Here is a 21,050-nt window from a genome sequence, read left to right as displayed (position 1 = left end):
GCCTGGGGCACATACGCAGCACTGATACAGACGGCGCATGCCCGGTGCCGATACAGACTGTGCTCGAGGTGCCCATAACGACAGCGCACCCTAAGCCGCCCTACAGTGAGTGTAGCCCTCGACCGACCGCCATTTTGTCACCCCCCCTCAGGGTGACACCCAGGGCGGACCGCCCCGACCCCCCTTCCTACGCCCCTGGCCTAGAGTCCTCCTGCCTCCTTCCCAAAATCTAGTTAGCACTTGCTCAGCTTTGGGAAGGAGACAGGAGGACTCTAGGACCCTGACAGAGCCCTAACGCCTCCTTCCCAAAGCCCAGCATGGCGGGAGGGCTGGGGGGAGGCTTCCAAAACTGGAGCATCACCCAAGACTGCAATTATAGGTAATTTTAGACTCGGGACTTAAGGGATGGTCCTCTTGACATTGTTATCATTATGTTTATTACTTTACCCACTTCAAAATGTGGTAAGCCAGTCCTGCTGCATTTGGCAGCGACTTACTCCTTCTGCTACTGAGGTTCTGGTCTTCTGCCCCCAGAGTTGAGCCTTGATGGTGCAACTGCCAAGACCTACTACAGCAGTTTCCTAGAGTTGGTCTGAATGTTGCCCCGTTTAAAAGAGTTGCTTTATCTGCTCTGTATTTTAGATCAAGAAAATAGCAGTAAAAGCACCAGAGGGCAAGTATCAAATCCGCACGAATGGTTTATAATACCATCTCATGGGCAATTGCAGAATAGTCACCAAGTATGGGGTTGAAGGCTGGTGGACAGTAGACATCGTTTGCAACTTAATTTCTTTTAAATATCATTTTCGTATTTGCAGAAGCAAAAAATAGGCCAAATCTGATGTTTCCCTGGTTTACCAGAAGATGGCGCTGATGAATAAGTGTTCCTTGAAACCTTATTTGGTACTTATTTGGGTGGTAGAAGAAACAGGTAAAAAGCTGTCATTGGTTCAATTTCCACTAGTGAGAGAGGCGGCAAGCATTCAGCATTCGTTATGTTTTTTGCATGCAAGTCACAGGGCTGTGCAAGATTTTGTGCAAACCTAGTTGACAAACTAGTAGCAACATGCGACAAGACAGCAGCCTCTACACTGCAAACCAGGCCGTTCGCCAATCTTGGCTGCTGCTTAACAGAAGCAGGCAGAAATATAATCTCTGGCTCCTACTGACTCAGGCAAGCAAAGTCCTCCAAGGAAGGCACATTTTGTAGTAGGGAAGAGCAACAAGCTAATTTCTCTTGTTACTGAAGCCAGCAAGGAAATCTGCCCGGGGTGGTTTCATGGAGCAAGGAGGTTGAGCCTTATCAGAGGGCTTGTCTATTGCTGTCAAAAATGACGGTTCACTGCAGGCCTTCGACAAGAAGCCAAGGAATGTGAAGGATTCCGCCTGTGAACCACTAGCAAGCTCTGGCAGTGGAGGATATATTGTGCCTCTGCTCAGCCCTTTCTGAGGGCCCTGTTTGTTCACCTCGCTAAACTTGACTATGTCCAAAAATATGGTGCTAAATGCAGAAGAATGAGTTAGCTTACCACATGAGTTACCTTTTTTTTTTTTTTACTATTATATTGTTAAACAGTACTTTTTGTTTCTATATGTTGAAAAACAAACTTTATTTAAAGGAACCAAACGAACAAAAATTCAACAGTTTCTGTAAAATATTCATAGATGTACAGAAAATATATACCATTCCTTTGACATTTCTTTTGTGCAAAACTGTCAATTAACTTGTTGTCATTGTGTTATTCATTCATTCATTCATTCATTCCCTGCCCTTCATCCTAAGGTCCCGGAGTGGAGTTGCATCTTGCAAAATTCAATGCAGAACTTTTGATCGCTGAAATTGCTGAACAAATTAAATGTTCTTGAGATATAGTAGAATATAAGTACTCCCCCCCACACCTTTTAAAGTTATTGAATGACCTTTAACTGGTTGTATTCACATCTGATAAAAGAGAGTTACGTCACAATGTGGTATCACTTATGTAAGGAACTTCTCTAAAATGTATACTGGTTTGGTTGGAGTACATTAGGAGGCACTAATACTTCCAAATACCAGTTGCTGGAAACCACAGGAGGGGAGAGTTCCCTTGTGCTTATATCCTGCTTGGAGGTTTCCCACAGGCATTTGGTTGGTCACTGTGAGAAGCGAATGCTGGACCAGATGGGCTATTGGCCTGATCTGACTTGCTCTTCTTGTGTTCTTTTTGCATTGTCAACATTTGGAGGGGATCCCATTGGCTACCTTTGCCTTAGACTGCTTGCTGGTGGTAGCCTGGAAGTAGAGTTGTAATACCAAGGCCACCCATGGCTTCACATTCTACGCTAGCTTTGAAAATGTGATTGTTGTCTCATGTAAATAGAATTTATTCCTCACGGGGGGGGGGTGTCCAAAAATAGATAATGTGAACAGTCTTCTTTGAGCAGTCCTAGCAAGTTCAAGATGCAAAGGCTGATGTCCTCTGTACACTTATTCTGAATAAAATTTCATTTAAATCAATAGAACATTAGGTAAATGTGATTAGGGGTGGGTTGCAATGCTGCAAAGAGGCCTAACAGACACAAATAAGCCACCAACACGCCTGGAATCTCCTAAACAGAATTCCCTCTGGTGACTCAGTGCATGATTTTGTATTCTTTGCTGTGGTGCTTTAATTTAGCAAAACCTGCAGCAGAGGCATATGTACGCAGTCAAGTGCTGCTTAACAAATGGGCCCTTTCCTTAAGGAACCAGACAAGAAAAAGTCGTAAGTTGCACTGAACACAAAATGCCTGTGTAGTAAAAGGTACTAGTCGCAATAGCATCCAGCAGTTACTGCTTTGTTTATTCCCTATTTATTCTTTATGTACACTATAACGTAAGCAAAACAGTCTACCCCAAGGAACATGCCATCTAAATCTCAACAAAAGGGAGACAATGGGAGGACAAGAAGGGAGGGAAGACAGAATCATGGAAACTATGAATGCAGTTAGCTTAGTATTTCTAGGAAGTGAAGGTTAAGAGGTTGGGCTAAAGTCTTCCTGGAAAATGTATTCTGAAGAGAGATTTGGCAGGAAAGAGGTGGCATAAGGAGCTGGCAATGGTGAATGGGTGGAGTTGCTTCAGACTGCAAACCTATGCACCCTTATCTAGACTTGATACTTGCTTCTGAATAGGAGCTAAGATGCATCTGGTTCCAGGCAACTCATTCATCCCGGATCTTAATTAAAGTGGGCAATCCTATGATCACACATAAGTGGCCTACCAAGGTGGTGGAACTGAGATATACACTTGGGAGGGGAAGGGGGATAAGCCATGTCTTGTTTCTTTCTCCAAATTCAAACTGGAAAACCTCCTTTTAGCTTTTCCTTCCTGTCCCACTTCCAAACTCTGATGGACACTACAACAGGAAGACAGTGAAAAGGACCGCGTCAGAAGGTGGTAAACTTTCCTTCAGTGGAAGTTTTAAGACACAGGTTGGATGGCCATCCATTAGAGATTCTTTAGCTGTGCACGGGGGATTCTTGCATTGCAAGGGGTTGGACTAAATGACCCTTGGGACCCTTCCAATGCTACAATTCTATGATTCCGAAGAGTGGAGAAGTATTCTAGAGCAATAAGCACCACTTAGCTTCTTCTGTTAAGTCTCTGGTTACTGACCAAGTTAGTCAGGCAAAACTACAGCGAAAGACCCATTCACATGAATCAAGGCAGCTAATGATCTGTTCAAGGAAAATGATCCCACTGTCTTATTTCTGTCTAAAAGATGTATATTGTTGCTGTTCAAATGCTTTCCCTTTTATTCAATTAAAGTCCTTGCTTTTTAGTCTGCTGCATCCAGATGGTAGTTTCTTCCAGAGTTAATTTAGCACTTAAACATTTATCTGGAAGTGGAGATAGCAAAGTATCTCAAGAAAGAGGGAGGAGGGTTGCTAAGTGAACAACTTGTTTCCAGAGTGTTTCCAGAGCTGCTGGTGTATTTTATTGTTTATTGTTCATTTTAGTTATTAAATTTGTATACTGCCAATTGGACTCCCTACTTGATTGAATAAACATTTCTTGTATTGTGTCACACCTCTTGACTGTTAAAAGCGAACCAATAAATGAATATTTCTTGAAGCCCAAGCCTGTCCTGCTAAGCTACTGTTCTGCATTTTCATCACAAACTTCTTGTGGACAATTGCCTGGACCTCACTATTTTGTTGATGTGTAACTTATCCTTTTATTAAAGACTTCTGAAGAACTGTTGAAGGCCAGCCTTCCCAAATCTTTCGTTGCTGATTTTTGCAGCTCTGGGCCCTCCCTTCCTTGGCCTTGTCATCTATCCAGCCCAAGGGACTCACATTTCCTACAGAAACTGACAGAGGACGAGAACTTAAAACTGCATTCTGGATTTCTGCCCCTGGTTACTGGCACAGAGCTGCAGCATGCCCTATAGCACTTACTTTGAAATTATGTGTTCCTGGTAGAGGATCATCTTTAACTTGTTGTCATAGATGCAGTGCAACCACAATCCTCCCTGCCTCCACAGCAAGAGAAAGAAAGAAAAGTAATAAGCAATTTCTTTCACAATTACAAAAACCAAAGGCAAGTAATTGTACTCAATAATTATAACTTGGAGTATTATTTGAGATGATTGGACGAGTGGGAGTGACTACCTGCCTGCCACAAGAGGGGATTGTGAAGTGCCTAAGGTGGGAGGTTGTACAGTTTTGTGGAACCCTGGGGCATGCTCACAGAAGCTGAGGGTTCCATGGAACTCTGGGTAAAAAAACCAACCCTGTGCTACAGAAATAAAGTAACTATTTGTGAATCTTTCATGAGGCTGCCAAGTATTTGTAAATCTTTCAGGAGGCTAACTATATTGTGTCAGGAACCAAAGGGAATCACGGAACATAGAGCACATTACAGCAATTCAGACTGGATTGTAACCAATGCATGTGTCACTGAGGGAAGACCTCCACTGGATGACTGCTGTTCTCAAAGGTCCACTGAATTTGGGAAGCAACTTGCAGGGCAATATTATATTATTATAAAGCTGTAATCAGAACTGCAGGGCCACTGAAGTGGAACAAGCATATGGAAGCTCACTGGGAACTGTATTTTAGATCCTGGCCCCTGGGTGTGCTTCCTTGTTCTCAGTCAAGCCTGAAAATTCCTCAAGACACAAGGAACAATAAATGCACTGGATTATTTCACATTGTCAAATGACAAATGTCAGTGCATTCCTTATGCCCTTGCTGCTCCTTCTTATGCAAACTGACTCCTCCATGAAACAAAAAACTAATTGCACCAGTCTGCCACCACTCAACTCTCTCCCCCTCCCCCTTTCCTACTGTATTGTTTAATTTATGCCAGGGCTCTGGAGTGAAAACTGTTTTTCATATCAAAGCTAACCTCAGATTTAGGAGGATAAACAGGTTTCTAAGCATGTGCAGAGAGCTCTTCCTTCGACACTGAGAAACCACTGCTCCCCCCCCCCCAAATTATTAAACAGCAAGGGTCCCTTTCAGGGGACATGGCAAGGATTCTAGACAGGCTCGAGCATAGCAAAGGAAAACCTCGTTTTAGGAATTTAGCAGAGAAGGAAGGCTTCTCTTTCCCCTCTCAGCACCCGCCTCTCTTTGCCCCGAGGTGCGTGCAATCGGCCGCCCCCTCCTCCCCCGCGAGGCCTCCTCTTTTCGCCAGCTCGCTTCGCCAGGCCCGCGCTTCCCGACAGCAGAGGGCGCAGGAAGGCCCCGCTGTCGCCATAGTTACCGCTGGGTGCGTAGCGGGACTTACGGAGCTGACGCAGTGGGCGGCCCGGCGGGCGGAGGCGGCCCTGGCACGAGCGGAGGCGGCATTAGAGAATTGGGGCGGTGGGGTGCGGGGTGGCTGCCGAGCCCCGGGATGGAGGCGGCTGCGGCTTCGGCCCGGTGGCGGCGGCGGCGGAGACGGCGGCAAAGGGGTGAGCGGCTGCGGGAGAGCGGGGTGGGGTGGGGTGAAGAGAGGGCGGGTGCCCCCTCTGTCGCTGCGGGCGAGGAGTGAAGGCGCGCCCCTGGCATGAGCGGGGCGGGAGGCAGGCGGGGCGGGGCGGGGGGCGGAGGACACCTCCTCGCTCCTTGGCGGCGAAGGGAGGCCGTTGCGTCTCCCGCGCGGGAGCGAGCCGAGAGGCGCCCCTGCCCTGGCATATGGCAACGCGGCGGCAAGGCAGCGGGTGCCTTCGCCTGCCCACCCCCGCAGCGCCGCCGCTGCCAGAGGTGGAGGGCCCCGTTGCCATGGTGAACGGGGAAGCATCCCGAACCCCGGCATCGCCGCTCCGCCGGCATGGCAGCAGGACGGGTAAGGAAGCAGCGCGCCCTAGAGCTCTCCTGCTGCCCAAAAAGGTGCCCGCTCCGCCCGCTTCCCCTGATCGGGGAGGGGACCGTGCGGGGCACAGCCTGCGGCTCGGAGCGGAGGGAAAGGAGCACGACGTGGGGGCGGAGGAGGAGGCGGAAGCGCATCCTCGGGTGGCTCTGGCAATGGCTTTTCATGTGGCCTTGGGCTGCGTCTCCCTTCCTCCCCCCGGGTCCGCTCAGCGCCCTCTTCCAGGACTAGGTAGGGTGGGCTGGTTGCGAGATTCATTTGGACGTCGGGAAATCGAGAAGCCGGGGTTGGGGCTCCCGGGTAGCAGGCGCAGATGGATGTGCGCGCGCGTGCTTGCGTGGAAAGGAAGGAATTTTGTGGCCTTCGGCACAGCAGTTTTGTAACGATCCGTTTTTGCTGAATTTAATCTGGACACTCAACACCACGGTGGTTTATGTTGGGCTCATGCTGGCCCTTGGCGGAGCTGGCGGTCTGAAGCTACTTCCTTAATATATTTTGGTGTTCCTGTCTTGGATTGCAGAAGAAAATGTCATTCGCCTTTGCATGTGCAGTATGGTTGCTGGATTTGTATTAATAGGCATTTACTTCGCAGGAAAAGGAGGACTCTTTCTGTATCTTGAAGGAGTGGGGGAAGGAACTGGTCCTTTATATCTGAGTGGGTTGTCTCCACAAGAACATACTTGCTGGGCCTGAATATCAGGCAATATTATCACTGGGTGCAATCTGTTGAAAGTTACATGTGCTCAGATTACATGGAAATGTAATGAGACCTTGCAGTATGATCCTATGCATGTTTGCTCAGAAGTCCTTTTCAATTCAAAGGATACTTCTGTGTGTTTAGGATTGTAGCTTTAGTACCATTGACTTACACAGAATTTAAGCATGCCTCATTTTGATAGGACATTGTGTTTATGTTTGGATTATTAGGTTTGGCTTAGTTCAGTTCAGTTTATAAAATTGTGAATTGCATCCCTTAACCAGTGGAAGCCCCAAAGAAACTTAACAAACAATAAATAAAATGCAAAAAATACAATATATATGAAAGTATTCCTTAAAACAATAGAATGCAAACATACCGCAGAATTCTTCCAAAATATCTAAAGAATAAGTATCCCCATGCAAAACTAGAATTGACACCAAATGACCACCAAAAGCCAGGTCACTATCCAAATGCCCGGAAAAATAAATATGTATTTGCCTGACAGCATGACAGTGTCACCACCAGAGGAGCTTCCCTGAGGAATATTTTCCATAACTGGGGGCTGACACAGAAAAAGCCTGTTTTCTTGTTGCCATGCTTTGGACATCTCTTGGAGGGAGTACACAGAGAAGAGACTCAGATTGATATATTTATTTCACAGGTTTACAGGAAGCTGCCTTATCCTGAGTCAGTCGACTGGTCCATCTAGCTCAGTACTGTCGACACTGACAAGCAGCAGCTGTCTAGGGTTTCTGACGGGAGCATTCCCAGTCCTGCCTGGAGATACCAGGGATTGAACCGGAGATCTTCTGGATGCAAAACATGTATTCTACCATTGAGGTACAGTCCTTTGTATATATTTATATCCTCCCTTTCCTTCAAGAAGCGCAAGGTGCCATACATGCTTCTCCCACACCCGCTTCATCCTCACAACAACCTTGTGAGGTAGTCTAGGCTGAGAAGCTGTAAGTGGCCCAAGCTGAGTAGGGATTTGAACCTTAGTCTCCCAGATTCTAGTTCAGCACCCTTATTGTAGGATCCTGATAGATTCATATGGAGGGAAATAGCTATAATTGTCTAGAAGTCACACACTGAGATCAGAACAAGACAAATTTTGGAACATACTGCCTCAAAAGCCTTACAGACACAGGCAAAAATGGAATTGGGGGATAAGCCTATAGCCAGGTTGCAACTATGGTGTGTGTTTCTACACGCTTGTGATCTGGACTGGACAAGTACCCACTTGAGGGGCATTTTATATTAATATTACATGTGCTTATTAAAAGACGCAGCCAATGATCTGATTGTGGATGTGTGAAGGATGCCTGTGGGAAGGGTGGTCAAATGGTGAATGTGTTTTAAGACTTTGGAATACAATGTTAATGGGTGGATCGCTAATTCAGTGCACTGGATTATGCCATTTCTTTGGTTGATGTGCAGAGGTATTCCTAGAGAAGACAGTGCTGCTCACAGTGAAAATAGATAATAGAGCTGCTTTCTATGAGTGTAAATGGGTAACGTTTGATATACTAGTGATTTCTTGGATCAAGTGCTCCTCTCCCCCCTTTGTTTGATGACCAGGCACAATTGCTTAATTCTGCGCTGTTCTACCAAAGTCTTGCTAAACAGAGCATGTCATGAAATTCAATGTTTTAATAAATAATTGAGAGTATTCTGAGGACTGTGTGTGCTATGATATCAAGGCTCACAAACCTTCTGATTAAGGAATGTACATTTTGTTTCATTCATCTGTTACAAAGACATCCTCGTGATAATAATGAGCTTAGTGGAACAGATGATTTTTGCCTTTTTTAAGCAGAGAGGTCATACTGTTAAGGATTGTATTGCCTATTATGCTACATTCATCCAAACTAAGATTAACAGCACTTATGATACTTCTGTTAGGCCTTGCAAATTTTGTCCCTGCTCCATCTGTAAAATAGCACAGATAAGCTCCTTACTGCCAATAGAATCTTATTATGTTGATGAGAACTTCTGCTGAAGGTGAGCTCGGAAGACAGAGTCCCACCAGGTCCCCCACCCCCCTTTCACTCATTGCAAAGTGAAATTGTATTCAGCACTGGTGGTGAAGCTACAGCCACTAAGTCCACAATAGGGTTTTGGTAATAGTTTTATTATATCGGCTGCAAGCCATCCCATACTCTGAAATTCAGTGTTCTTCATGAGATGAAGTGCATTTTCAGCTGTTGGCTGGGCCTTATTTAGAGTGCTTTACTTCTGTATTGTACTGTGATGTAAGTAGAGAAGTTGCTTGCAAGCTACTGTTGGTCTTATTGATCAGAGCCCCACCCTTCCTTCTTTCATCCTGCCCATTAGCAATACCACGTCATATCTTTGACCATGTTGTTTCTTCAAAGAAAAAGACAATTTATAAATTTCAAAAGAAAAGGGTTCCACGCATTGCTAAAAAATTGTGCCATTATCAAGGTTTAAACTGTTCTGGGTTTCAGCCCTGCAATAATCTATTTTCAGTACTAGGGGTGAGCCCTCTAATATGTGAAGAAAGAAATAAAAGTGCTTCTGAACATGTACTTTTACATTAGTATTAAGTTACTGCAGTGGGCACCCACCCTTAGAAGTGAGGAGAAATGGATTCCAGGGCAAATGCCTTTACTCCCATGCAGACCTTACTACCCCTGCACCAACTCAGTTAATAAGATGTTTGTGGGGGTGTTGCAGTGTTAATACTGCAGCAGAGACTGGTCTGCTGTATGAGTCGTGCTCATTGTGGAAAAAGGCATTACTGTAAACGGAAGCAACAGCAAAGTTCAAAACTATTTGACACTTCAATGCTCATAGTTCTGACGTCGCCAGCATGGCACTCGTGGGGACAGTGGAACCACTGTGCCTTCCCCATGGCAGCTGTGGATTTTAAGTGCTGTCCTCACTGCCCCTTCATCATTAAGTGACTTCCCCTGCCATGAAACCTACATGGAGTTGAAGGAGGAGGTTGGGAGCATTAAAAGCTTGAAACAACATCTTAGCAGAAGAAAAGAAGAAACATACATGACTGAGAGGATAGGAGGGCAAGGGAAACAATCAGGGAGACTAGAGGGAAGAAAATGTAGCACCTGGGGAGGAGAAAGTGGGGTGCCACAGGAATTGGAGGAGAGAGAAAGGGAATACTCCACTTGGAGTAAAAGCCAAGGGATAGGAAGAGTTGCTCTATTTGTCATGCCTGTGGATGCCCACAGCAATTACACCAAAATATATAAATGAAGTTGCAGAAGTGGTGGTCAGACTGTGCCTTATTTTCAGGGCTTAGCTTGAAAAATGATGGAGTATGCAGCAATGATTTGGCCAAGCTTGTAATGGAAAACAGAGAAGTGTGTATCATCAGGCAGTTACATCTCTACAACACTTCTGCGTTTCTGAAAAAGTGATTGCTTGTACAAATATATAGTTGTTTGCCTCATCACACAGACCTCACATACTGATTTCTGATACTATACTCCAGTGTAATAGAGAAGTTACTGCATTTTATATTGGGTAGCAGGAGGAAACTTCTGTGTGGTCGGATTGTGCAGAAAATGTGCAGAAGTGGTGGCAGCTGGGAAATAATAGAATTACAGGATAGCATAAACTCCTGTATTGGTAAGCATACACCTGGCATAATTTGGTTTTTTCATTGGTTACTTCGGTTGCTGCTAGGCAGTATCTGTATGGTGAGCTGTGTTGGTAATAATGTATAAGTATAGCTGAAAACATTCCAGTGGTTTGAAGCATTCAAACTGTAATTTATTCTGTATGGGAGCAAGGAGTTTTGCTCATAGAACCACTGTTTAGAATGTGTTTGTGCAATCTGTTAGATAGCACATGTGAAATCTTAGTAAAAATGACACCACTACCATATCAGACTCATTTTATGAACTACTCATGCAGCATTTTTTCAAAAACAGAACACAAGCAAGGCTACCACCTTCCCTTGTGGTAATGGTACACTGATTTATGAATCTCTTACCTTCCACCTTAATTCTTAGGTCTTTGACAGCGACACATTGTCATCAATGTTGAAACATATCTGTCCTTCCCTAGGTAGGTAGGTAGGTAAGTAGGTAGGTAGATAGATTATAGATAGATAGATATACATCATCCTAGGTAGCAAAGCTTTCCTCCTCTACAGCATGGTGACTGTCATATATTGTGAATGTATTGAATAGGAGTTGGGGGTAGTCTACTGTAATGGCTGAAATATAGTTGAACCATGTGTTGTTAGCTGGTAGTGTGATTAAGCTCTAATAGTCTTTAGGCCAAAGGAACAAGCTACTGCCCACACATACCAGAAAGTCTAGTATTTTGAAGCAAGCCTTAAGTAGGCTATTCTCTGTCTATTAAATGCAACCAATCACTTCACAAAGCTTACTTATTATTTTGTAATCCTAATAAAGATATTGCCCAGCTGTGGATTTTGAAGTTTATAAAACTTGACTCAGGAAAACATACATGGACGAAGCCTTACTGGAAAGTGTAAATAATCACATGCTTGTAGCAGGAACTACTGACTTAAAGTTGAAGAGTCATGTAAGTAATCTGACAATAACTGTTGAAACGGATGTTTAACTTCTCTATTGGTGGAGCTTAGAGGAGAGTAAGAAAGCTAGTTCCTCAAATGATTACAAATGATGGTTTTCATTTTAAAGAACTGAAAACAATTGTGTAATTAGGGAGAATAATCAGCAATGTAGATATAATATCTGGGTACATAACTTTCTGCTATTGAATCAGAAATAATGATGCTAAATGAGTACAGATAATTACGTCCCCCACCCACTTTTTGTAAAAGAAATATTCCAGAAAAGACAGGTTCAGTTATTGAAATGAATTCAACTAACAATATGGCAATCTTTCAGTCAGTGCAAGATTTTCAGCTTGCCAGATGGCATAATCCCCCCTCTCTTCTCCCTGAATGCTGTTCTGGGGTTCCTCATGACACACACCCCAGCCAGTTTCAGGGGGGAAAGCCCTGTTGCGCTAGTGGATATCCTTGGGTGGGCTTCTGCTGTGGGACTGGTTAGTTGAATCCTGCCCAGTATATTCACTGTAGCAAGTTTTGTAAGAAGACGCTTCATTTAGTATGTGTGTATAGAGTATCATGTTATTTGAGACTTTTGAAATGTATGTATGTAGATTTGAGTGTTGAGTTACAGTTACAGTTGCACTTGTTCATGTGTTGAGTAATACAGGAAACAATGTCATGATAGAGGGGCATTTCTTTGTCACTCAGTAATGTTGTAAATGTCTCTTAATACTGAAAGCTGGAAATACAATTTTTTAAAACTTTATCTCTCCTCCCTCTTTCACACATATAATATACTTTCAACAGAATGCTATGGGCAAGAGATATGCCAGTGCTTATCTGTGAAATGTCTTAGGGCTCCTTGTGAGAATTAGCAACAGATTGTAATGCAACCCAAGTAACATTAATAATAATAATAATAATTTTTTATTTGTATCCCGCCCTTCCCGGCCGAGGCCGGGCTCAGAGCAGCTAACATCATAAAAACAAGACAATATGCATAAAAACAGACATCAGTTAATTAAAATGCATCTTAAAATTAATTCAGACAAGTTAAAATCTGGGCAGGTGGCAATTATCAGGTTGGAGAGAGTTGTTAATACTTGCTAGGACCAACTGTTTCCACTGATCATACATTACAGTCTGAATGAGGATATCCTCGCAGTGTTGGTCTCCCAGAATGGGAAGCTAACAACCGAAGCCTAACCATGTCAGTTTGGAGGTGAGTTTTAATTTCCGTGAGACATGCTTCCTTATAAGTATACTTAGGATTGCAGTCATTTAATAGATCAGCTCCGATGCGTTCTAGTCAGCATCATGGTCAATGGGAGTTGTACTCCAAAACGTCTGGAGGGCACCAGGTAGGGGAGGTTGAAATAGATTGAGAAGCTGGGCCAACTTTTATTGATTATACTATGGGTGTGTGGAATAAACATCTGTCTCTCAATGATAGAGCACACATTTTGTATGCAAGAGACCCCACGTGCTATTGCACAGACTAGTCACTGTTCTACCATGTCTTTCACAATTAAACTCAGATCTTTAGAGCAAGGGAAACACTGTGAAGGTAAACAGCTATGCTATCATATTTAGTTAGTTCCCAGAGGTACATCTATCTTTGTGATTCTGTGTGTAAACAATGGAGATGTAGTGTAACATGTGCATTTGGTATAGAACATGTAAGTTGAAAAATGCTGCTGTAACTTCTATCAGTACTTCACATCTGTGTGGTATTCCCTGTACTTCAATCCATACACATGTACTTCAGTGCATGTATAATGCTAATATATAATAATGCCATGCCAAGGTGTATGCATACATACAATATATTGTACTAGATTATGATGATCCAATATTTCTCAGGCAGATGGGTCAGTCCATGTGAATAGGCTATTGTTCCCAGTAGGCTTTGTGCCAGTATGTAACATCTTTTGGGGGCAAGTGAGCCATGGAAACAAATGCTATGGAGTTTATAGTCTTCCTTCCTTCCTTCCTTCCTTCCTTGGGGTGTGGTTTCTTTGATGTGAATCAGTGCCATGTGCAATGAACATCAATGGGAACTGCTTGAAAAACGTGAAAAAGCTATTTTGTTTTATGATTGAATGGTTTCTTACACATCATGCCAAAAGGAAGCTTTGCAGAATAAGAAACACACTAAATTTGAATACGTGAGTTGTTTCTTTTCAAGAAGTCACACTGAGATGGCAGATGCTGTCTAACTAGTTTTGCTGGAAAGCAAGCATTTAATAGGCTTAACATATACTGTAAGGCAGAGGTTTTCAACTTTTTTGAGTCCACGGCTCCCTTGACCAGCTACCTTCTTTCTGCAGCACCCCTGTGGGACTCAGGAGCTCAGTTATGTCACCCCTTGCCTGCAGAGCTGGCAGCCTCTCACCCTTTTTCAAACACCCTCCCTTGTGGAGTGTTCCTTCAGCCCCCTCTCCACTCTCCTTGGGAGTCCTCTAGGCAACCACTGCTGCTGCGCCTGGTCTCTGAGCTGCCCCACCCCACCCCAAATATAGGTGCCCCCTCACACTGCTCCACAGGGGCCTTGGAAGAGGATTCCCCCAGCCTTAGTGGCCCAGTGAAGACTGACCAAAGGTGAACATGGGGCCAGCACCTTACCTTGGGAGGTAGCAGTGACAACAGTGAGCACTGCCGGGCCTGCATGGTGGAAAGGCGCACCTTCAGCACCAGACACTCTATTCCCAGACAGGTCTTGCACACAGAAAACACAAGAGAAGCCAGTGCAACTCCTGTCTGGCTTTCCGGCCTCCCACTTGTCTGACCATTCCCAACAGTAAGGGCTGGTGGACTGGCTGGCTGGGCTCCCTCACCCACTTGCTTGCTTACTCCAAGGCCTTCTCAGTTTCTGTCGGCCAGTACCCCCTGGTCAGGCACTATTTGCCTGGGGAGCATGTAGCCAGGGCCGCTGCAACAAACACTCGTGCAAGACTTTGGGAGGCAGAGACGCGAGAGGGCATCAGTGGAGGGAAGAAACGAGGCCAGAGGCCAGTGTTGCTCACGGCACCCCTGACTATCATTCAAGGCACCTCAGGGTCCCATGGCTGGCACACTGATTGAAAACCACTGCTGTAAGGCAACTGAAAGCTAATATGTGCAAAAATGTAAGTGACTCCCACTCTTTCTTAGCTTCTGTAGCCATTGATTTAGGTGTAAGATTCAAGTCTTTGTCTGAATACATAAGACTGACACTTCTTTAAAAACCTCTGAAGTATAGTCAGAACTTGGAAGAAAAACGTAGTTTCATTTGAGCAAGGAAAGAGAGATGAGATGTTGCAATCCAGTATGAGATAGAAAGTACCTGTTGTGGGTATAAACTTTTATCATAATAAAAACAGTGGACTTGATCAGAACCAAGCTTAATATCTTTTGACTGTGATCCTTTGGTGGATAAATCCACACTGTGTGTTTTTGACCCTGCCTTCTGTTATTTCCATTCCCTCTATTTGAGCACAAACCGAACATGTACAAAGAGAGATTTACCTGCTCTCACACCCTTAAAAAACAACAACTAGCTATGGAAAATAGCAAAACTATTTAATTATGATATATTTCCATTATGCTCCTTTTATTTGTGTTGCTATTTTATTGTTTTTTCTAACATCCAATATTGTGCACAAATAAGAAGGCTTGCAAGTACATACAGGTAGGTGGAAGCCAGTAAAAGTGAAAAAGGAATCACAAATCTCAACCCTCTAAAGTTGGAGATTTCAAAACTATTTGAAAAACATTTACTCCCCCTGTCCCACCCCCCGCAACAGATCAGTACAAATAAATTTTTTTTTTTAAAGTGGCTGCTTTCGTGCCAGGCAGAGCCTATCCAAAAATAGACACAAGCACTGTCATAAAAGAAATGAAGGTAAGGGTGAATGAGGGGTCATGGATATGGAAGTAGCTGAGAAGATTTATCCATCCAGCCCCACAGAAAGCACTAATGGGATGGATGGAGTGGTTAGGTTTCGAATTTTTAACCATTTGTTGGATTGTCCATAGAGAGGGAAATGAGCAAGATTGTTGTTGGTTGAAGGGGATGTCATATGGATGGCCTTAATTTAATGAGAGTCTAACCCACACTACAGGGCTTCTAATTTTTGACCTGGCAATATATCACAAATCAGGGTGGGTGGGTGCACGTGTGCTATGCAAACATCACAATGTGGGAAAAACCATGAAGCCAGCCAATGCATCTCTTGATTTCTGCAGTCCCTGTTAACTCTGCCAGCTCAGCTCTGCCCTGCCTCCTGTAGGGGGCAGTGAATCAAAAGAGCAGGCGGTGGCAAAAATCACAGTGTGGGCAAAACTGTGAAGTAAGCCAATGCCTCTACATAGCTCCATTCATATTTCAGACATTGTGATATATCAGTATATCAGGATGTTTAGCTGGTGATACATCACAGTGTTGAAAACCAGATATTGCCCAGCTCTAGTCCAGAGTGCATGTCCGACTACACTCTTGCCTGTGTATAATGAAACCCAGGAGGACATGATCACATCCTCCCAAGGTTCCCTGAACTTTCACTTGGTTGATCAGTTCCTTCCTGTTAGTGAGGACCAGGTCCAAGAGAGATGACCCTCCTGTTGCTTCTTCCACCTTCTGGGAATTGAAATTGTCAGCAAGGGAATTGGGGAATTTATCTAAACAACTGAGCCTAGGGCTTGCCGATCAGAAGGTTGGCGGTTCGAATCCCCGCGACGTGGTGAGCTCCTGTTGCTCGGTCCCTGCTCCTGCCCACCTAGCAGTTCGAAAGCACGTCAAAGTGCAAGTAAATAAATAGGTACCGCTCCGGCGGGAAGGTAAACGGCATTTCCGTGCGTTGCTCTGGCTTCGCCAGAAGTGGCTTAGTCATGCTGGCCACATGACCCGGAAAAACTGTCTGCGGAAAAACATCGGCTCCCTCGGCCAGTAAAGCGAGATGAATGCCGCAACCCCAGAATCGTTCGCGACTGGACTTAACTGTCAGGGGTCCTTTACCTTTACATTCTTGGAAGAGTTTGAGTTCCAACAAATATTGGGGTAGCTGAAGTCTTCCATGACTACTATATCTCTCATTTTTGAATATTTGGTAATCCACTCCAGGAAGCATCACCCAAGTCTTCAGTCTGGCTTGGAGGTCTATAGAAGACACCAGTAAGGTCCCTGCTTAGCATTGCACTATATGCCCTGTTCATTTCTGTGGGCGAGATTTGAGTTCATGCTTAACTTTCTTACATTTAAGTCAAGAGGATATAAATAGTGTTTGACTTTGGGTGGGTTGGACTGACTGGGTTTTGTAACCAACATTTAAAAAAACTTTATCACTCCCATGAGTTTGCCAGCATTAGAGTTGTCAACATTTGTTGTTGTTTTTTGAGGAGGGGGAAGGAGCTTTGCACATACCAACTAAATGATGGCTGAGGGGAATTACACCTAAAGCTTTTCTTTATCATCATTCTAGCAAAAGCGTCAGCTGCTTAATTTCTGCCTGTCATGCCCTAGTTGAAGGTGTTAGGAGTCCTGCCAGAAAAAAGGTGGTCCTAGCCAGAATGTTGTAGTATTCAAATACTGCAAGAAGAGAGGAAAGGATTTATCTGGGCAAAGAGCGGATAATGTCTGTATAATACCTAGCATGATTTTAGCTATTTAGAGAAGTTAGGCTTTTGAAACCCTTCTTTCTTCCTTTAACCTGTTAGAGATAGTGATGGGAAAGATTCAGGAGCATAATTGCTTTAGTGCCTAGAAAACTGAAGACCTCATTATTAAGTTGAAATCTATTTCCAGTCACTTTAATAGCGTCTGCTTATTACTGTAGTTTTGTTTTCTAGTCCAGATCTATTGATACAGAGGTCTGCCCTAATAAAAATAAAAATTGTATGTGTATGTTTTCAGTTTTGATCCATAGCTGCAACAGACAATCCATTAACTTTTCCATGTATGTTTTTGGTCTACAACTCCTGTCATCCCTGATCATGCTAGCTGGCAAACTTGGGAGAAGAAGCCCAGCAACATCGGGGGGGGGGGTCCCCCATACCTGTCATAGTTGGATTAAGCTGCATTTCTGATACAGTGGTACCTCAGGTTACATACACTTCAGGTTACAGACTACACTAACCCAGAAATAGTGCTTCAGTTTAAGAACTTTGCTTCAGGATGAGAACAGAAATCGTGCTCCGGCGGCGCGGCGGCAGCAGGAGGCCCCATTAGCTAAAGTGGTGCTTCAGGTTAAGAACACTTTCAGGTTACGTAGGGACCTCTGGAACGAATTAAGTACTTAACCTGAGGTACCACTGTATGTAGATGTATGCAATGGTGATAAAATCACTGGTGGATGTAATAGCTAAACCTTTTGCAATTTTACAAAGGCTTGGGTGAAAGATTCCTACTTCTTTGGGCTAACTAGTCCCTTTTCTGCTCTGTTCCCTTTCATTATCTCCTGAAAATCTTCCACTGTAGCTAAACAGCAGAGCTAGGTTTTGTGATGCAAGACAACATAACAGAGTAAAGCTTCAAATCTATTTTGTTTTATTCTTCAGAGTGGTATGCTTGTGTTATATTTTCTCCATTTTGCATATATCTTAGAAAGTGTAGAATGAGTTCTGCAGTGGAGCACTGTCAGTTTAATCCAGGAAGTTTCTCCTTCCAGTCTCAGAGTGAGCAGTTCCAATAGGAGGGAAAGAAGTAGAATTTCAAATCAAGTGCTCTCCGAAATATCTTTAGCTTCCTGATCCTAGTGCTTGTTCCGGAATACAGAATTTCAAACAGAGCTTGATTAATCAGCTCTCTGCTGGGGAAATTTGTCATCTAAACCAGTTGTTCCCTGCTGTTAGTTTAGTGGCCTTTGTTATGCATTGTTTTCTGCTCACTACTTTGTAGTCACCAATATGAAAATCTAGTAATTAGCCAATAAGATAATAGCCCCTATAAAAATCAAAACATAGGTGGAACCAAATGGGAACAATTAACTAGCTGTTGGAAGCTATTCAGCTTTGGAATGATAAAAGTAAACTTCCTGTTCATCCTCTCCCTGCTCATAAAATGATTTTAAAGCTATTTATTTGTCATGTATCATATATTCCAAAATTCCATATATTTGAAAATCATCTCATGGTCATCAACTCTTTATTGTGCTTACATTAATTTCTCCCAAACAAGTCCTTGTAACATACACAAAGGAGATTTAAATCATTTTACTCAGGTAATCAGAGATCAAATATGTCTGCCCACAACATTTTTTTAATTAATAAAACGTATTTGTAGACTGTCCTCCATGTAAAATATCTAGGGTAAAGGTAAAGGGACCCCTGACCATTAGGTCCAGTTGTGACTGACTCTGGGGTTGCGGCGCTCATCTCGTTTTATTGGCCGAGGGAGCCGGCGTACAGCTTCCGGGTCATGTGGCCGGCATGACTAAGCTGCTTCTGGCGAACCAGAGCAGCTCATGGAAACGCCATTTACCTTCCCGCCGGAGCGGTACCTATTTATCTACTTGCACTTTGACGTGCTTTCGAACTGCTAGGTGGGCAGGAGCTGGGACCGAGCAACGGGAGCTCACCCCGTCGCGGGGATTCGAACCGCCAACCTTCTGATCGGCAACTCCTAGGCTCTGTGGTTTAACCCACAGCGCCACCCGCGTCCCAATGAAAATATCTAGGGAGTGTACAACAAATACACAAGTACATAAAAATACCATAAAGAAATACAATATGACACTAAAAATGACTGGTTCATCTTGAAAAAGTTTAAACAACTGAATAGGCCTGCCAGCATACAAAGATCTTCAAGAGACATTTGAAAATTAGCAGCAAAGATAGTGACCATTGAACTTTTTTCTTCCAAAACCAGTGGCAGATCATGAAATAAATAAAGTGTAGCCTCTCTTCAGTATCTCTTTTTACCTACTCACCTCTTATCTCTGCTTGTTTTGTCTAGTTGAAAATGGAAGTTCTAATAGCTGCCACTGTCCTACCAGAAATTTATTTTTGATTAGGTAGATAAATGTTCTTGGTTAATTCCAAACAGAAGTATATACAACTGATGGGAAATCTCTTCATGCAAACTTTTTTAGCTCTGTGTTGAGAGGAACATACTGGTACTTTCCTGAAGAGTATTATATTCCAGTTTGTGGTACAAAGCAGCTAAGCCTCAGTGGCAGGCAAGCAATTCAGTTAAATCCAAAGTAAAACATTGAATGTTTTTTCTAAAATATATCCCCACCTTCAAATATTCATTCAGGGGAAGCAAAATAGAGTATAAAATGAAATATACAAGGTTACTAAAGGCAAGGAATTACAAATGCAGTGATCCAAACCTGTGTCTTTTTGTGTGTGACTATGTTTAATTTTGATTTTCATGCAGTTGTATTTTTTCCTTATTTTAATATGTTATTGAGCTTTTATGTTCTTGAATAAACAAATAAATAAATAAAAGTGTGTGTGTGTGTGTGTGTGTGTGTGAGAGAGAGAGAGAGAGAGAGAGAGAGAGAGAGAGAGAGGGAGAGTTACTAAAGGAACATAGTTTTCAAGCTGCCATGTTTAGGTAAGAGTCTTGGTTACCTGAGTTCTTTAAGAGATGCTTCTTTTGCTTATTCCTCCAGGGAGCTAAGGGCAATTAATAGGAGTTCTCTCATTTACTCCTGTCAGCAACCCTCTAATATAGAGCAGGTTGAGAGACAGTGCCTTCTCCAAGGCTGCCTAGAGAGTTTTGTGATTTAGCCCAGCTTTTCCTTATCCAAATCCAGCTCCCTGCCCATTACCCCAAACTTAAGTGACTGAGAGTGCAGTCCTAACTCCCCCTTTTGTTGGCAGAGGGAAGATTAGGATGGTGTGTAGAGGTCTCTTCCGGCAGGTGCTGGGGGAAATAAGTACTCTGGGATGTTGATGGTAGGATCCAAAAGATCCAAAGTTTTCTGAATTCCCAAAGGGGGCCAATCCTTGAGCTCTTCTGCAACAAATTAGCAACTCCCCCTTCTGCTCTGGCAGCAGGACTTTGGATGTAGTCGTGGATTTGCCACTCCACTTTCTGGATTGACACCCAATGTCAGGTTCTGCAACTGTATTCACCACAACTGATGAGAGTGATGAGCTCCAGCCCTCCTCTCAAGTTTGAAGCTGGGATGAACAGGTGGAGGGTCACCCCTCCAGGTTTGCTGTGGAGGCACACAGGGCACTGTGGAAGCACAGCGCCACAGCAAGGACAAGTTCATTTTGTCCCAGCTCCAAACTGGAGGAGGCTGGCTGCATGTTTGGCTCTTTACTTCCAGGGTGCTTGGTGTGCCTCAGAAGCACAGCATAGTTCTAAGAACAATCCTTCCTCCCTCCAAACCTGGAAGCTAGGAAGAAGATCAAGGGACTGTTCTTCACCTCACACAGTGTTTCAGGGATTGAGTATAAGGTCAGGGGTGCAGTCCTTTAGGGAAAGGAGAGGTTTGGTGATTGCACAGCTTTGGCTGACTATCAAGACCAGCAAAAAATTGTGGACCACCCTGTTCAGT

General features: G+C 43.8%; 2 protein-coding genes across 11 annotated transcripts in view; one reads left to right on the top strand and one right to left on the bottom strand.

Moving 5' to 3' along the window:
• Positions 1-1,591: 1,591 nt before the first annotated feature.
• Positions 1,592-6,268, bottom strand: LOC128411198 (basic proline-rich protein-like). Its single transcript, XM_053383724.1, has 3 exons — positions 5,759-6,268; positions 4,423-4,496; positions 1,592-1,843 (listed from the first exon to the last, which is right to left on the bottom strand). The coding sequence occupies exons 1-3, from the start codon at positions 6,266-6,268 to the stop codon at positions 1,774-1,776; spliced, it is 654 nt and encodes a 217-aa protein (XP_053239699.1). The 3' UTR covers positions 1,592-1,773.
• DAGLA (diacylglycerol lipase alpha) overlaps positions 5,841-21,050 on the top strand; it is an 88,179-nt gene continuing 72,969 nt past the window's right edge. For 3 of the 10 annotated variants that reach the window (XM_053396883.1, XM_053396900.1, XM_053396819.1), the window contains exons 1-3: positions 5,841-5,924; positions 7,684-7,862; positions 11,432-11,564. The gene's annotated coding sequence lies outside the window, so the exon portion shown is untranslated. Of the gene's footprint in view, positions 5,925-6,117; positions 6,299-7,683; positions 7,863-11,023; positions 11,079-11,431; positions 11,565-21,050 lie in introns of those variants that run through there. The other 7 variants (XM_053396892.1, XM_053396845.1, XM_053396828.1 and 4 more) reach the window with 6 other exon arrangements.

Source organism: Podarcis raffonei, chromosome 1, assembly GCF_027172205.1.
Source record: "Podarcis raffonei isolate rPodRaf1 chromosome 1, rPodRaf1.pri, whole genome shotgun sequence".
Lineage (NCBI taxonomy): Eukaryota > Metazoa > Chordata > Lepidosauria > Squamata > Lacertidae > Podarcis > Podarcis raffonei.
The sequence above is the reverse complement of the archived record's forward strand: the minus strand, read 5'-3'. Positions and strand labels throughout refer to the sequence as shown.

What these genes read in the sequence shown, in the direction of transcription:
- LOC128411198 (XM_053383724.1), bottom strand. Translation starts at nt 6,268, where the DNA reads ATGCCGGGGTTCGGGATGCTTCCCCGTTCACCATGGCAACGGGGCCCT. An exon ending in CCGCCCACTGCGTCAGCTCC is followed by an intron (nt 4,497 to 5,758) that starts GTAAGTCCCGCT and finishes CTGTGGAGGCAG; the next exon opens with GGAGGATTGTGGTTGCACTG. An exon ending in CAGGAACACATAATTTCAAA is followed by an intron (nt 1,844 to 4,422) that starts GTAAGTGCTATA and finishes TAATTTGTTCAG; the next exon opens with CAATTTCAGCGATCAAAAGT.